Source organism: Tachyglossus aculeatus, chromosome 18, assembly GCF_015852505.1.
Source record: "Tachyglossus aculeatus isolate mTacAcu1 chromosome 18, mTacAcu1.pri, whole genome shotgun sequence".
Taxonomy (NCBI): domain Eukaryota; kingdom Metazoa; phylum Chordata; class Mammalia; order Monotremata; family Tachyglossidae; genus Tachyglossus; species Tachyglossus aculeatus.
In genome coordinates this window covers 38,361,148-38,379,423 of record NC_052083.1, presented here as the reverse complement: position 1 = coordinate 38,379,423, position 18,276 = coordinate 38,361,148, and the positions used below count along the sequence as shown (strand labels likewise).

Genomic DNA, 18,276 nt, shown 5'->3' with positions numbered 1-18,276 from the left:
CTCTGCACACAGTAAGCGCTTAATATGACTGAATGAATGAATGGCAGAGCTGGGATTAGAATCCAGGTCTTTCTGACTCCTTGGCAGGGGATCCGTTTCTAGACTGTGAGCCCACTGTTGGGTAGGGACCGTCTCTATATGTTGCCAACTTGGACTTCCCAAGCACTTAGTACAGTGTTCTGCACACAGTAAGCGCTCAATAAATACGACTGAATGAATGAATGAATTAGGCCACGCTGGTTAGCATTCTGCATTCATAATCTCAGGACTGCTCCTGTAACTTCCCTGTAATGTTCGGGAAACCAGTGGGTAATGCAAAACCAAAGCTGCAACTTGGGGAACGATCACACATTTGCCCATTCTGTGGTTCTCCTTCAACGCCCACCATCATCATCGCCATTACCAGTGCTATTCACGGAGCGCTTTCTATGTGCGCCACACAGTAAGCACTCAATAAATACCACTGATTGATGGGTGACTTTGGGCTAATCACTTGGACGGACTGTGAGCCCGTTGTTGGGTAGGGACCGTCTCTATATGTTGCCAACTTTTACTTCCCAAGTGCTTAGTACAGTGCTCTGCACACAGTAAGCGCTCAATAAATACAATTGAATGAATGCCCAACCCAATTTGCTTGCATCCACCCCAGTGCTTAGTACTGTGCCCGGAACATAGTAAGCGCTTAACAAATACTATAATTATTATTAACACAACCTTTTTGGGTCCCAGTTACCTCATCTGTAAAGTAGGGATTAAGACTGTGTGCCCCACCTGATTATCTTGTATCTATCCCAGCGCTTAGTAAAGTGCACAGTAAGCACTTAAATACCATAAAAAAAAAATGAAAAGTAGCATCACCTATATATTTTAGCACCGCTGCTTAAAAGCTCAAGGCAGCTTACTAATTATGTTCCTGACCCTCCCAACACCCCGGTGGGGAAAAAGGCAGGGAGCCGTTTGCTGACTTCCAAGATGGGGAAAGCAGGAAACGAAAAGCTTCTGGTCCGGCCAAGCGCGTCCAGGTCGTGGCTCAGTGCTGAGTACAGTGCCTGGCACATAGTAAGTGCTTAACAAATACCATAATTATAATTATTTATTATTATGGGCCAAGTCCGGGCTGGCCCTCAGGTCTCCCCTCTCCCAGGCCCTTTTCATGTCCCTTACTCTCTCACCTGCCTCGCCCTTTGCGTCAAATTCCCTCATTTCAAGCCTGAGTTGCAAACGAAGCGTGGTGAAAAGTATTTCTCACCCTGTCACATGCTGGGCAATGAGGAGGCCTCGCTCTCCAGTGATTTCTTCAGGAGAAAATAAGATCGCCTAAAACAGCTAGCTAATAATAATAATAATGATGATGATGGCATTTATTAAGTGCTTACTATGTGCAAAGTACTGTTCTAAGCGCTGGGGAGGTTACAAGGTGATCAGGTTGTCCCATGGGGGGGCTCACAGTCTTCATCTCCATTTTACAGATGAGGGAACTGAGGCCCAGAGAAGTGAAGCGACTTGCCCAAAGTCACACAGCTGACAACTGGTGGAGCTGGGATTTGAACCCATAACGTCTGACTCCAAAGCCCCGGCTCTTTCCACTGAGCCACGCTGCTGCTCACTGCTTTGAATCACAAAGGAAAGATATGCAAAGCTTAACTTATGTGAGAAAAGGACTCCCCCTCTCCAATTGGGGCAATCCTGCGTTTACAAAATTGATTTAACAAATGATTTCCTTCCTTCTTACTTTCCTCAACTTGGGGGCGGTGGGGGGAAGGGGAGGGAGGAGGGACAAAAAGCATCACCAAAGTAGCAAATTGTATTTCCCAAACTAACACTTTCCGCGAGGAACTAAAAAGAACAAACCAAAAAACACAATTCAAATGAAGCCTAATTTTTCCACAGGCTTGTAAAACTGGAAGGAGATGGGAGAGAGGGGCTGGATACAAATTGAACATGGGTTCTAATGGTGGCTCCTCCGTTTGTCTGCCGTGTGGCCTTGGGCAAGTCACTTCACTTCTCTGTGCCTCAGTTCCCTCATCTGTAAAATGGGGATTAAGACAGTGAGCCCTAAGCAGGATAGGAGGCCTTCCCAGACTGAGCCCTTTCCTTCCTCTCCCGCTTGTCCCCCTCTCCATCCCCCCCACCTTACCTCCTTCCCTTCCCCACAGCACCTGGATATATGGATATATGTTTGTACGGATTTATTACTCTATTTATTTATTTTACTTGTACACATCTATTCTATTTATTTGATTTTGTTAACATGTTTGGTTTTGTTCTCTGTCTCCCCCTTCTAGACTGTGAGCCCACTGTTGGGTAGGGACCGTCTCTATATGTTGCCAACTTGGACTTCCCAAGCGCTTACTACAGTGCTCTGCACACAGTAAGCGCTGAATACGATTGATTGATTGATTGATACGGATTGTGTCCAACTCAGTTTGCTTGTATCCACTCCAGCGCTCAGTACAGTGCCTGACACAAAGTAAGCTCTTAACAAATATCACTGATTATTATTATTAGGAAGAATTCTTATTACTTACTGAAACCGTCGAACTGGGAGTGTTGGTCCCGTAGCCCGAGGAAGGCAAAGATGCCAGGGACCAGCGACGTCCATCCGTCCTGTGACAGAAAAGGCAGGTTAGGCGATTGTCTGAGGCGGAAACCACCAAGGCCTTCCCCCTTTCCCCTAGTTTTCCTCACGGAGTCCTTATTTAGGAGGCTGCAGAGAATCTGGCAGACCTCAATGGGGGCAGGAGGGATCTTGGCCCCCAAAGCAGCTGCCTTGGTCAAGGCCTGAGTAGTGAGGGCCAAAGCCCACGGCGCAACAGTTTTATGATCCACAGCAGATTTGGTTTCCCTCACTTCAGAACCACTGGCCAGTGACCTGCTCTTAGGATAAATCCCATAAAACGGATCACACGAGGGTATGCATTCCCTCGGAGATGGTTTTCTCCAAACAGGCCCGCTCTTGAGTCCCCAGATGTAATTTCCTTCCCTATTGACTACATAAAAGGAAGGGTTATTGGCTTTTTCGCCGCACGTGGAAGACTCTCTCTCCATCTCCAGTCGCTAACAGAGAGACATGTGATGTGCTCGCACAGAAGCTCCCGAACACAATGAGACTGACAACCGGGAAAGCGGCCAAAGCGCATCATCACACTGGGAAGAGAATGAATCATGTGCTCAAGCCTCTTGGAAACCCCGATATCCATTTGAAGATTTCCTGCTCAAGGTACCTTAAATTCCCCTCTGAAGCCCTCAGAAAAAGAGGGTAATGAAATTTATTTGGCTTTATGCAGGAAGTGTTGCCCTTGAATAAAACATTTCTCGACAGATCCCCATTTACAGAGCGCTACGACTTCAAGCCAGTGCCCCGTGTTCCGTAGAAAGGATGAACTGCCATTTACCTATTTTACTCGCATGCAGGGCGATATTTAATCTGCAACAGGGAAGGCTAAACCAGTTAGGCCAAAATCCAATTGAGTGCAACAGGGGATTTAAATCCACCAACTTTTTCCCTAGTCGGGTGTGATCGGGGAATCCCATTTGTTTGGGTGGAAACGGGATGACCAGGCAAGAGCCTGGCTACTGGACTGAAAAACTGGATTACAAATGGCAAACCCAGGGGCCGCCAGGAACTTGCCAGCGTGGGCATTCGTTGGAGTTCATCATCCTTGCGCCCGACAACAACTACGACACGGGTTGGCTACTAGAAAGCGTAGCCGACGGCTGTTCATGCTGCATGCGACATCAGCGGAGGGTCATGGTTTCAAACAGACACACGGCACGTTTGAACGGCAACCCTATTTAGGCTCAGCTTTTGCCCCAGTGCCGGGAAGCCATTTCCCGGTACGGTCTCCACTTCCTGATTCCTTCTAGGCAGACTGACCATAAAGGCCAGGAAGCAATGGGAAGGAAGTTACATTTACTATTAAAGCACTTAAAAGTATAAAAGAGAAAACAATCGCACAAGGTTAGGGCCAGAATGATGGGCAAAGGAGGAAGCGATCCAAAGCCCTTTCCTAGTGACATCAATTTTCAGCAGGTTGCCTTGGAATCATCTGTGCTAAGTTTGGATTAAATCTGGACCACAAAGCACGTGAAGAGGCCGGCAGAGCAATGAATGCCGCAGTTTACCACAATTTCTCTGAAATTCAACAGAACTAGGATGATGAGGCTTGAAGAGAAACTGATGCCTTCAAAACACAGAGGCAAATAAAGAAAAAAAAACCCACCTATTTTGCAAATACATCAACTTCTGTTCATCAACTTGAGCTTTCAAATGACTTGAAACTCAAACCATTCTCCCATTATTAGAGAAGAGGGCAAGAACAAAGGCTTGCTGATTTTCCCCCCAGAACTACTCTAATGAAAAATGCAATGGCTGAGTATTAAACCTTCCCGGCCATGAAGAACTCCCTGACTTCCCTCTAAGAAAATCAGTAGCATTCTGTGATTGGCGACGTGGCTTTTTATCTTTGGAAATTTGCCGACCCCGGTTTAATGCTCAAGTTTCTGGGAGATAATTACAATCCTCGCTATTAGACCAAGAGGATAACCTGAGGAAGATCAGCAAGGGACAGTCTGAGGATGAGAGTGTGAAACTAGCCATTCCTGGCTCAAAGTGATTAGAGGTCAGTTGGTGTCTCTGACCGTCATAAAAAGTCTTGACTTGGAAGTCGTTGAGGCAAACTCTATTTGCTCATGAAGGAGTCTAATTTTTCTTCCCAATCAGCAAGAGCTGAATGCCTGAATAGGGTCACAACGGAGCATAAACCCACTGGACGCACACAATGCAAGCATGCAAAATCATGCGAAATTAGCACACGTTAACTACATATATATATAAATAGCAGATATATCGATCGTGGCCCCGTTACCTGTCTGCTCTGTGTCCATGGCTGTAATGGAGAGAGCGTAGAGGGGAAGTCAGTACCAAGTAAAATCCGAGGGAATACTGAATGGGACAAAGGAACCAATCACTCTGCTGTATGTTCGCTTCTTCAAAAGCTACGTGGCCACGTTGCATGTAAGCGCTTAGTACAGTGCTCTGCACACAGTAAGCGCTCAATAAATACGATAGAATGAATGAGACTGTGAGCCCACCGTTGGGTAGGGACTGTCTCTATATGTTGCCAACTTGTACTTCCCAAGCGCTCAGTACAGTGCTCTGCACACAGTAAGCGCTCAATAAATACGATTGATTGATTGATTGAGAAAGAGAACGTCCCTTTTGGCGGGGAGGTGGGAGAAGAGGAGTCCAGACTGGGACTGGAACCGTAAACGTTTTAATCGATCAATCATTGGCACCGGGGAAGCAGCATGGCTCAGTGGAAAGAGCACAGACTTGGGAGTCAGAGGACATGGGTTCTAATCCTGGCTCCGCCATTTGTTTACTGCTGTGTGACCTTGGGCAAGCCACTTAACTTCTCTGTGCCTCAGTTACCTCATCTGTAAAATGGAGATTAAAACTGTGAGCCCTACGTGGGACAACCTGATTACCTTCTCGGCATATAGTAAGTGCTTAAAATATACCATAATAATAATAGTAATTTATTGAGCACCGTGTGCAGAGCACTGTACTCAGCGATTGGGAGAGTATGAGACAGTAGATTAGTGGACACATTCCCCTTCCATAACGAATTTACAGTCTACAGACACAGAAGTGTCAACTTCAAGTTGTCTGTTTATGGGAGTTTCTTTCCTCCGATTTGATCTAGCGGTGAGTCTTCTAGAGTTCACCCCCAGCATCGTATTAATGTCAGTCTGCCCCCGTGGACCGTGAGCTCCTGGTGGGCAGGAAATGAATCCGCCAACTCAGTATTGTACTTTCCCAAGTGGTTAGTACAGTGCTCTGCACATAGTAAGCACTGAAAAATACAACTGATGGATCCCCAGCAAATACCATCGCTGCATTCAATTAAGGGACTTCCGGCAGCCTCGTCCCTTGACGAGGATGTTCAGGAGCAGTTACCAGAGGGCCGGGAAAGTCCGGGAAAACCTTCTAGGACCTGAGCAATAAAGGGAAGTAGAATGAGTTGGGCAGGGATGGCTTTGGGGACTCCCACGGTACAAGCAAGAGAAGTGGACCCCACTACAGATTACGGCGTCCCAATTCTTTCTGGAGCCGGCCAACGTAAAGCCAGGCCTTCAGGGGCTACTGAGCCACAGATTTCTCAGCCAGAAGTAGGCATTTTGAGGTTCGGTAAATTTGGGGGGCAATGTGCACATGTCCGTTTATTAAAAATGAAGGCAAACAGCCCACATTCCAAATTTCACGGGCTCTCTTTTCCAAATAAATAAATAAATAAACCCCTAAGAACAACAACAAAAAGGTGGAAAATTCCAGTCCCTTTAAAAGGGTCCAGATGCACTGGTATTCTTGAGATGTTAACAGGAGAAACTGGGCAGGTCCCACGTTAGTGTCCTTTCTTCTTTCTTTTGTTAAGTGCTTACTGTGTGTCAAACACTGCTCTTGTAAACAACAGCTTTTGAGAATAATTTCAAGAGTTTGACGAAAACAGGTTGAGACTTTGGGATCTGCTCATCTAACCTCGTCCTCTCACGGGCCCCCAGCTTTTCTTCTGTTGACAGAGAGCCCTTTTCTCCGCCCTCTTGTTTTTCTGCCCAAACCACGCTAGCCCGACAAAGGTGATGATGATGTGTGCAGGGGAAGGACAGAAGAGAAGCATTAAGAGTCTGATGCTTCCTCAAGTCCTAAACTAATGCACATTTGTGCATTTATGCACGTTACTTTTCGGCTTGATTTCCTTTTCAGAGGCCTGTGGTGGTGTTTTTTCCTCCTTGCCAACAGTATTTAGTGCAGGAGCCATTAGCTAGGACCACAGCCAGGCATTAGTAAGGTTCTTAAGTCTGCTTAATGCTCAGGGCTGTTCTCGGCCCGACAATCCAAGTTGCGTTCCTCCGGGACTCTCCACCTGAGAACGGTCCACTGTGCTCTCGGGAGGCCCTTCTCCCCTAAGAAAAGCGGACGGTGAAGAACACGGCTACACAGGTAGCCGTGATGGGAGCAGTAAGTGCTCCACAAATACGATCGATTGATGGACGGGAGAGGCGACCCATTTCCAGAGTTACGGCAGAAACCATTTTGATACCGCTAGAGCCGAAAGAAGTCAGCTGGATTACGGACCAACAATGGGTGCCCTTTGAAATAAGTCTCTTTTTTTTTTAAACAAAATATAAAGCACAGAGGATCTTTGTGGGCAGGGAGTAAGCTCATTGCGGGCAGGGAATGTGCCTGATATATTGTTTTATTGCACTCTCCCAAGTGCTTAGTACAGCGCTCTGCACACAGTAAGCGCTCAATGAACACTACTGTCTGACTTCCCTGCCGTAACTACGGAGAGGGCAGTCTAGTCACCCTGCCGAACTTTACTTTCCCCAGAGAAGACTGCGATCCTGAAAATACCCTGTGGGTAAATTAACCATGGGAATAAAGTCTGGGGGAGTAAAGCTCTGATACAAGGCAGTTGGGTGGCGATTATTTGGGTGGCGATTATTTGATTCTGCGATTAAGAGCAGTGCTACACTCTGCTTCATTGCCGAGTCTTACCGATTTCTTAGACCTGTAGACTGTAAACTTGTTGTGAGCAGGGAAAGTGACTACGTATTCAGTCCCACTGTCCTCTCCCAAGCGCTTAATACAGTGCTCTGAACACAGTAAAGTGCTCAATAAAAGGCCTTCCCAGACTTAGCCCCCTCCTTCCTCTCCCCCTCCTCCCCTTCTCCATCCCCCCCCACCTTACCCCTTTCCCTTCCCCACAGCACCTGTATATATGTACATATGTTTGTATGTATTTATTACTCTATTTATTTATTTATTTTACTTGTACATATTTATTCTATTTATTTTATTCTGTTAACATGTTTTGTTTTGTTTAGTACAGTTTAGTTTAGTACAGTTTAGTTTAGTACAGTTTAGTACAGTGCTCTGCACATAGTATGCGCTCAATAAATACGATTGATTGATTGATTGATTTTGTTCTCTGTCTCCCCCTTCTAGACTTTGAGCCCACTGTTGGGTAAGGACAGTCTCAGTATGTTGCCAACTTGGACTTCCCAAGCGCTTAGTATAGTGCTCCGCACACAGTAAGCGCTCAATAAATACGATTGAATGAATGAATAAAAGCCAGACTGACCGACTGACCTGATTCAGTCTCACCTCAGGTGGCAGTGTGATGTTAGGAAAAAAAAAAATCACTCCCTCAACGTGCTGGGTGAACAGTGCTCTGCACACAGTCAGCGCTCAATAAACACCATCAATTTACTGAACGATGTGGAAAGGCTGCTCGGTCTTTGGACTTGGGCCTGACACCCAGGGAGCCATCACCACAACGGCAACTAAAACAGGCTGGTGTGACTTTTGCTGCCCACAAAATGCCCCATTGGAAAGATAGTACGGGGCTTTGTGACAATACTTCCTAACCCCTCACTGTCTTGACTCTCTACACCTCTGTTCCTCTTTCTACCTTCACAGCAGGAGGATTTGCTGCCCTACGGCATTAGCATTTTTTAATCAATCCATTTCCATGCAGATCAGGTTTTTTCAAAGCGGCCAATTAGGCTCTGGAAGAAGCTAAACACAAGCTTCACCTCTAAAAGTGCAAGCAGAAAACAGGGCCCCCCGGTTCACCCTTCCACCTAAATTGAGTGTTCCTGTGGGGGAGAGAGCCAGGGGGGTTAGCGGAGGAGTGCCAATGAGGAAGCCGAGGGGAATTTAAAAATTGAAGCCAAATGTCCACTCCGAAGCGACACTGCCACTGCGATTGCTCCGGAGAAGGGGCAACCGTGTAGGGTGGCATTCGCGTGCCAGGCCCGGCCAAGCCATTCTTAGGAACTTACCTGCGGGCAGGGACAAAGGAAAAGTGAGCAGGTGCATTTGGAGAGAAGTTTCGGGGGCTGTCCAGAGGACTGCTACCTGTGATTTGAGAAGACACAGAAAAGCACGATCAATTCTTAGTCCCTCTTCGGGTGAGGAAGCGTAATTCATTCATTCATTCATTCAATCGTATTTATTGAGCGCTTACTGTGTGCAGAGCACTGGACTAAGCGCTTGGGAAGTACAAGGTGGCAACATATACAGACGGTCCCTACCCAACAGTGGGCTCACAGTCTAGAAGGGGGAGACAGAGAACAAAGCAAAACATATTAACAAAATAAAATAAATAGAATAAATATGTACAAATAAAATAGAGTAATAAATATGTACAAACATATATACAGGTGCTGTGGGGAGGGGAAGGAGGTAAGGCAGGGCGGATGGGGGGGGGGGGACAGAACCAAGGTGAACGGAACCAACCCCAGCCCCCTAGCACTTATGGATGTTTCTTCAAAATATATATTATGAAGTACTTATTTATTCAGATTAATGTCTGCCTTCCCCTCCAGACCGTAAGCTCGTTATGGGCAGGGAATGGGTCTGCACAATTCTGTTGTATTGTGCTCTCCCAAGCACGCAGTACAGTGCTCTGCATATAGTAATAGAAATAATGGTATTTGTTAAGTGCTTACTAGGTTCCTATCACTTTCCTAAACGCTGGGGTAGATTCAAGCTAATCAGGTTGTCCCACGTAGGGCTTAAAGTCTTAATCCCCATTTTACAGATGAGGTAAGTGAGGCACAGAGAAGTTAAGTGGTTTGCATGAGGCCACACAGCAGACAAGTGGCAAAGTCAGGATGAGAACCCACGTCCCCTAACTCCCAAGGCCGTGCTCTTTCCACTAAGCCACGCAGTAAGCGCTCAACAAATACCATCGATTGATTGGAAGTAGGAAATGCGTTTTGCAAATGACCACATCTCCTCGTGGTGATTCTGGTCCGGTCTGTAAAACTAACCCAGGCTTTTGACTAAATGTCCTTTCATTTCCTCCCTTTTTACTTGATTCTGAAAGCTCGCAGCTCAACCTAATAGTCAGCTTTCAGGACAAGGGAAGGGTGCTAAGCTCAGCTTGTGCATTTCAATCAGAAAGATGAACAGGAAAGCAGCTGAAAAACAACTGGAGTAATGAGAAAGCCTTTACGCTATTCGCAACACATGACTGCCTTGTAAATGGAAATTCAGAGACACAGTTTTAATTAAAGCAACAAACTCCAACTCCCTGGTGCATCCAGGGTAAGCTGTAGCAAGGAAGAAAAACTACACCCTGCGTTTGCCCCGAGTTGAGATATTCGGGGAACACAGTCACGACTCATTGTTTCTCCTCTCAATGGCCCGATTCGGAATAAAAACGCCATTCAAACATCAGGGGACTGCAATTTCCTGGAGTGAGCATCCCGGGCTATTTAAGCACAGGGCCCTACTGCAGCATATGAAAGGCAAGTCACCCATTCACAAACTTCTGGGACCAAGGCGGTACAAACCACTCAGAAAAATATGCTGTGTGGTGAAATAATGTGTCCCATCCATGCGGGAGTGTCCTCTACCTCCTCAGGTGTTCTATATTTGCAATCAGACCGTTATTTGGGAACCTTTAGGAGCCACACCGGAATAGGAAAGAATACATTTTCATCCTCTCAGATTAACGATCATCATCATCTGATAATTGCTCCTTCAGATCTTTTTTTAGGGGATTTGGTGCTGGCTCCTTCATGCTTTCCCCCCAGACGGACAATTTGGTGGTTCCTGGGGTGCCTAAATGTCTCATTTTCTCTGCAGCAAATCCAGCTGATGTCTCCATTTGCCTCTCGTTTCCAGATGGAACAGGGGTAAGTCCCGTTGGATGGATGTGAACCGTTGAGGGAACGGGGAAAGAATTTGTCTGCCGGATTTGAGAAGCCGCGCGTCCCAGGGAAAGAGCCCGGGCTTGGGAGCCTCCATTTGCCTCTAGTTTCCAGATGGAACAGGGGTAAGTCCCGTTGGTCGGATGGATGTGAACCGTTGAGGGAACGGGGACAGAATTTGTCTGCCGGACTTGAGAAGCAGCGTGTCCCAGGGAAAGAGCCTGGGATTGGGAGCCTCCAATTGCCTCTAGTTTCCAGATGGAACGGGGGTAAGTCCCGTTGGTCGGATGGATGTGAACCGTTGAGGGAACGGGGACAGAATCTGTCTGCCGGATTTGAGAAGCAGCGTGTCCCAGGGAAAGAGCCCGGGCTTGGGAGCCTCCAATTGCCTCTAGTTTCCAGATGGAACGGGGGTAAGTCCCGTTGGTCGGATGGATGCAAACCGTTGAGGGAACGGGGACAGAATTTGTCTGCCGGACTTGAGAAGCAGTGTGTCCCAGGAAAAGAGCCCAGCTGGGAGTCAGAGGATCTGGGTTTCCCGGTGGGCAGGGAACATTTCCACTGGGAAGAACTTCGAGGGCCCGGGGCATCCTAGGAGTCGTGCTCTGGCTTACCCTGAAAGGCCCACACCTTCCTCGGCCTGAGCCTGGCAAACCCTGACAAGGTTTCTGTGCCTAGTGGAGCCAACACTTAAAGGCACTGTGACCTCCGGGCTGTGGCTGACCCACCCAGACTGGCATAGTCTTTTTTTCTTTTGGTATTTGGTAAGCGCTTACTCCGGGCCAGGCACTGTACTAAGCGCTGCGGAAGAAGCAGCAGCATGGAACAGTGGATAGTGTCAGGAGGCCATGGCTTGTACATATTTACTACTCTATTTATTTTACTTGTGCATATTTATTCTACTTATTTTATTTTGTTAATATGTTTTGTTCTCTGTCTCCCCCTTCTAGACTGTGAGCCCACTGTTGGGTAGGGGCCGTCTCTGTATGTTGCCAACTTGGACTTCCCAAGCGCTTAGTACAGTGTTCTTCACACAGTAAGCGCTCAATAAATACGACTGAATGAGTGAATGAATGAATGGCTTCTAATCCCTGCTCTGCCACTTGTCTTCCGTGTGACAATGGGCAAGTTGTCTCATGCTTGACACACATTAAATACTTAACAGATACCATCATTATTATTATTCTCTGAGCCTCCGTTACCCCATCTGTAAAATGGGGACTGAGACTGTGAGCCCCATGTGGGACAGGGGCTGTGTCCAACCCAATTTGCTTGTACCCACCCCAGTGCTTAGTACAGTGCCTGGCACATAGTAAGCGCTTAACAAATACCACAGTTATTGTTATTACACAAGCTATTCAGGTTGGACTGAGTCCCTCACCTGCATGGGGCACAGGTGATGCCGAGAGGAGAGGGAATGGAGAAATGAGAAGCAGTTTGGCCCAATGGAAAGAATGCCGCCATAGGAGACAGTAGACCTGGGTTCTACTCCCGGCTCCGCTCCTTACTGCTGTGTGACCTTGGGCAACTCACTTAACCGCTCTGTGCCTCAGTTCCCTTATCTCTGCAACGGTGATTATGACTGTAAGCCATATGTCGGACAAGGGCTGTGTCCAAACCCAGTGCTTAGTATAGTGCCTGGCACACACCATAAAAAAAAGAAAAGGGTGTTTTCCCCCTGGAGCATCCACTCCGAATCGCTAGCCCATTTCTTGCCCATCGTGGGAATTTTCCCGGCCTGCCCAAGGAGGCTGTCCAACCTTGTCGGCAGGGATTGGCGCGGTGATGGATCAACTGATTTTCCACAGGCCATCAAAACGCATTACGGGAAAAAAAAAACGAGTCGTTAAACTGGCTAAGAATGAAAAGCTCGCCAAGCTGAAAACAAGAATGATTTTCTCAACATGCTGTTCATTGCCATCCTTCTTACAAACCATTAAGTGATGCTTTGGTGAGCTAATTAGAAAAGGCAACTCTGTAATTGTATGATGATTTAGTGAACACGCTACCTGAATTTTTTTTTTAATACTAGAAACGTGATGAGCCCACAAGAATTTGATAAGCCAATCAACAAATCAAGGGAGATGCTGTCTCTCTAACCAGAGATGGACACTCGGAAGGGGTCAACTACCAAAATAAATTTCAAAAGTCTTTTGCTAATTTTAGAAATAATTAGAAATTATTATTCTCAATATTATTATTATAATTATTTGCGGTGGCAAACAGCAAGCAGCCCAGGAGGCTAGGGGTGGCGGGGACGATCAGTCCCATAGGCCTTTCTGGTCACCCCCGCACCCACGGATTTCTTTTATGGTCAGCAAAATCTCTGTATTTGAAGGATGGTAAATGAATCGATTAGTCGTAACTGCTCTCCACCATTACAGCCTCAACTTTAAGTTCGAGCCGAGGTGCTGTTTTGCCAAAACCCTTCCCACCCGACTCGGGTGAGTTCGAATATCCTTTATATATTTTTTCTGCAGTGGGGTGTGAGAGTAAACAATTTCTCTCTTTAGACTGTACGCGCATTGTGGGCAGGGAATGCGTTGGTTATACTGTAGTCTCAAGCATTTAGTACAGTGCTCTGCACACGGTAAGCGCTCAATAAATGTGCATTGTGATGGGCATTTCTGACGACTTGACACCTGTCCACATGTTTTGTTTTGTTGTTTGTCTCCCCCTTCTAGACTGTGAGCCCATTGCTGGGTAGGGACTGTCTCTATATGTTGCTAACTTGTCCTTCCCAAGCGCTCAGTCCAGTGCTCTGCACACAGTAAGTGCTCAATAAATACGATTCAATGAACGAATGAATAAATAAAATTGATCGATTGATGACCGCGCACACACCTATGTTAAGACGTACAGTGCCTGACACGGTGAAACAATGAGAACCGCAAGTCGGGCCTGGCTTTTTCAACGGCCCGCTGACGTGGGGGGTCCAAAATCCTGAATTTACGGCGGAAGCGACAGGGCAGCGACTTTCTGTGCCGAAGCCGCTTTGCTCCGGGTTTCAGCCGCGGGGTGGGGACTCGTTTACCTGGGTGTCCATGGAGAGGCGAATGTGGCCGAGGCAACGTCGGTGATGTGCTGGACGTTACGATCAGACTCTTGCGGTTACTGGTCCGGCAGCTGCAACGAAATGCGTACAGTGAGTAGCTGGAAGAGCGCCTTTTTCCGGGCGCTGTCGTGAACCACCGACACAAAAAAACGTCTGCCAAGGCGGTGGCTCGTTCCAATCTGAGGAACTGGCCATCACCCCACGCGCCCACCCGGCCGCAGGAGGCCCGGGCTCGTAGGCCGGTGTAAGCAGGGCTCACCGGACAGTAGGCCGGGCCCGGCTCTGCCTATTATTTTTGTGCTCAACTGTCTCATCGAGTGAAAAAAAATACACTGGGTGGGAAATTGGACCCACTGGGTGGCCGTCTGGGATGGCAAGTCAGAAATTATAATAATAATAATAATAATAATAATTACGGCATTTATTAAGTGCTTACTATGTGCAAAGCACTGTTCTAAGCGCTAGAGAGGTTACAAGGTGATCAGGTTGTCCCACGTGGGGCTCACAGTCTCAATCCCCATTTTACAGATGAGGTAACTGAGGCCCAGAGAAGTGAAGTGACTTGCCCAAAGTCACACAGCTGACAATTGACGGAGCCGGGGTTTGAACCCATGACCTCTGACTCCAAAGCCCGGGCTCCTCTCCACTGAGCCACGCCGCTTCTCTAGTGGCCCCAGGACGGCCACTAGCTTGATGTGTGACCTTGGGCAAGTCACCTAATCTCTCCGGGCCTTGGTTTCCTCCTTGGTAAAATAGGGATGAGATTTCAGCTCTCTCTCCCTCTTAGATAATGAGCCCAGTGTGGGACAGGGACAAAGTCTGATTTCAATTTGTGGCTATCATATCTACCTCAGCGGTCAGCGTGTTGCTGTGCAACCAATAAGTGCTTAAGAGCATAATTGTTATCGGATAGCATCAAATGCATTATCAATGGGTGATAGATAATATCACTTTTAGCCCATTTGTCTGTCCTCCACCTTAGAGACTGTCAGGGTCCCAAGAGCCAAGGGTCATGACTGAATCAATGTCTCTGTCATTCTTCTCAGCACTCAAATTGGGCTTGGATATTGTAAACACTGAATAACTATCACTGACTGATCATTATTACTGATTATTACTCTATTATTACTCTATTTATTTATTTATCTTACTTGTACATATCTATTCTATTTATTTTATTTTGTTAGTATGTTCAGTTTTGTTCTCTGTCTCCCCCTTCTAGACTGTGAGCCCGCTGTTGGGTAGGGACTGTCTCCATGTGTTGCTGACTTGTACTTCCCAAGCGCTTAGTACAGTGTTCTGCACACAGTAAGCGCTCAAGAAATACGATTGATTGATTGATTGATTGATCAGTAGGCTATGGTTCAAACCCAAGTCATTAAATGTAGGATTAATGCTCACTTCAAGGCGTGTTAGGAATTGTTTCACTTAACCTCCAAGTAGTGCACCCATAGGTTCAAGTTTCATCTAATTTTCGTGCCTTTGTGGATTTAAGTCGGAGTTTGGGATTTCTTTTGAGCAACAGGAATGTGCCCAAAGGTTGCATTTTAAGCGCTCCGAGAACTCAACAGTGACAGACTTTCCAGGAAATCCCGTGGTTACTACTGTCATCCATTAACATTCATTGAGAGGCTCTTAGGTGAATGGTCGGAGAAAGTCAGTGAAACTTTCAGGCCCCAGAAGACAGTGTCCCGCTCGACCATCAAATTCGGAGCATTTTCTGCATCTTCCTTACGAAAACCCCCCCATCCAACGAATACGAGTGTCACTGAATTTTATGCTTTGGGCAAACACCCACTCAAAAATCGACTGCCGCTTTACATGCCATTTGTAAAATCCAACAGCCGGAGGCTCAGAGGAGCTTGAAATGTCAGCACAGGAATAAGTGTTTCAGGGCACTTCGATACATGAAATGCAGCACAGCACACAGGACTGGTCCCTAAATTTACTAACAAAATTTTTAGATTAAGTCCCGTTCTTGTAAGTCCCATCCACAAGGGCTTTGGTACAGAATTCACCTCAGATGCATAATCAATTGCTTTCCTCAGTACATCCCTCCTAAAAGGGACCCACATTTTACAATCAGAATTTTAAAAGACAGGTATAGCCAACAGTCGTTCGTATACTCAGAATAAAATCACAAATAGTGTCAAAGGAGGAAAAAAATGTACATATTGAGCGCATCCATCCGCTGAGGAACTCAAAATTTTGATGGCCAAATTTCTGCCAAGTGAACAGGCTTAGAACAAGGCCGGGTTTCCTTGGTTCTAAGCCTCAACAACTGGAACACATTTAGCAAGTGCTGGAAAATACTTCTGTTAAACTCTATACTGGTCAGACACCTATTAGAAATCATGTAGCCATTCGGCTCTCGAGAAACTCCATGTTAAGGAAAAATCGCATTACAGCAAACGCACACACACTCACAGCAGTTTCTTCCAACATTTATCGTGTTCTAACGTGACCGACAGGCACTGGCAAAGGGTGGCAGAATTTCACCTTGGGTCGTGAAAACACACTCTGGGAGGGCTGTATGGCCGGGGAAGGAGCAGAAGAGCGTGACAAGAACGACAAGGACAAACAAGCGCTTAGTACAGTGCTCTGCACATAGTAAGCGCTCAATAAATACGATTGATGATGATTAAAAGGACAGAAAACGTGTCCCCTGGGGGGAAGGTTTGGGGTTGCTTACCCTGAAAAGAGAAGCTATGGGGTAACCATTCAGTGGCCAACTTGTACTTCCCATCATCATCATCATCATCATCATCAATCGTATTTATTGAGCGCTTACTATGTGCAGAGCACTGTACTAAGCGATTGGGAAGTACAAATTGGCAACATATAGAGACAGTCCCTACCCAACAGTGGGCTTACAGTCTAAAAGGGGGAGGCAGAGAACAAAACCAAACATACTAACAAAATAAAATAAATAGGATAGATATGTACAAGCAAAATAAATAAATAGAGTAATAAATATGTACAAACATATATACATATATACAGGTGCTGTGGGGAAGGGAAGGAGGTAAAATGGGGGGGATGGAGAGGGGGACGAGGGGGAGAGGAAGGAAGGGGCTCAGTCTGGGAAGGCCTCCTAGAGGAGGTGAGCTCTCAGCAGGGCCTTGAAGGGAGGAAGAGAGCTAGCTTGGCGGATGGGCAGAGGGAGGGCATTCCCAATAATAATGATAATAATAATAATAATAATAATAATAATAATAATGATGGCATTTGTTAAGCGCTTACTATGTGCAAAGCACTGTTCTAAGCACTGGGGAGGATACAAGGTGATCAGGTTGTCCCACTAGGGGCTCACAGTCTTAATCCCCACTTTACAGATGAGGTAACTGATTGATTGATTGAAGGGACTTGCCCAAAGTCACACAGCTGACAATTGGCAGAACCGGGATTTGAACCCATGACCTCTGACTCCAAAGCCCGGGCTCTTTCCAATGAGCCACGCTGCTTCTCTATCAATCAATCAATCGTATTTATTGAGCACTTACTGTGTGCAGAGCACTGTACTAAGCGCTTGGGAAGTCCAAGTTGGCAACATATAGAGATGGTCCCTACCCAACAGTGGGCTCACAGTCTAGAAGCCTAGACAGTCTTCTAGAAGTCTCTAGCGCTTAGTACAGTGCTTTGCACACAGTAAGCGCTCAATACAATTGATTGAATGAATGAATGAATGAATGGTATTTACTGAGCACTTCCTATTTCTACTGTAGTAGGTCCCCAACTTCTTCCAACGAATGTGTTCCTTGGTGTTCAATTTCACCGTTGTGAAGAAGGCTGGCCTGAAATTCATCCTTATCTGTAAAATGGGGGTGAAGACTGTGAGCCCTCCGTGGGACAACCTCATCACCTTGTAACCTCCCAAGAGCTTAGAATAGTGCTTTGCACATAGTAAGCACTTAATAAATGTTATCATTATTATTATTATAAGTGCTTAGTACAGTGCTCTGCACACAGTAAGCGCTCAATAAATACGATTGATTCTCTGACCCACCAATTCACATACGGGCATTCACAATGCCCTCCCTCTGCCCATCTGCCAAGCTAGCACTCTTCCTCCCTTCAAGGCCCTACTGAGAGCTCACCTCCTCCAGGAGGCCTTCCCAGACTGAGCCCCTTCCTTCCTCTCCCCCTCGTCCCCCTCTCCACCCCCCCCATCTTACCTCCTTCCCTTCCCCACAACACCTGTATATATGTATTTATGTTTGTACATATTTGTTACTCTATTTATTTTACTTGTACATATCTATTCTATTTATTTTATTTTGTTAGTACATTTGGTTTTGTTCTCTGTCTCCCCCTTTTAGACTGTGAGCCCACTTTTGGATAGGGACTGTCTCTATATGGTGCCAACTTGTACTTCCCAAGAGCTTAGTACAGTGCTCTGCACACAGTAAGCGCTCAATAAATACGATCGATGATGATGATGATGATACGGGTGGGCTGGCTCAGTTTAATGAGACCTGAAATAATTTTCCATT

At 46.4% G+C, this 18,276-nt stretch overlaps 1 protein-coding gene across 1 annotated transcript in view; it reads right to left on the bottom strand.

Annotated features, from left to right (window-relative positions):
- MAST2 (microtubule associated serine/threonine kinase 2) overlaps positions 1-18,276 on the bottom strand; it is a 165,076-nt gene that overhangs the window by 45,042 nt on the left and 101,758 nt on the right. The window contains 4 exon segments of the mRNA XM_038760010.1: positions 2,529-2,607; positions 4,869-4,889; positions 8,851-8,926; positions 13,763-13,854. Coding sequence (XP_038615938.1) covers positions 2,529-2,607; positions 4,869-4,889; positions 8,851-8,926; positions 13,763-13,854 — 268 coding nt within the window.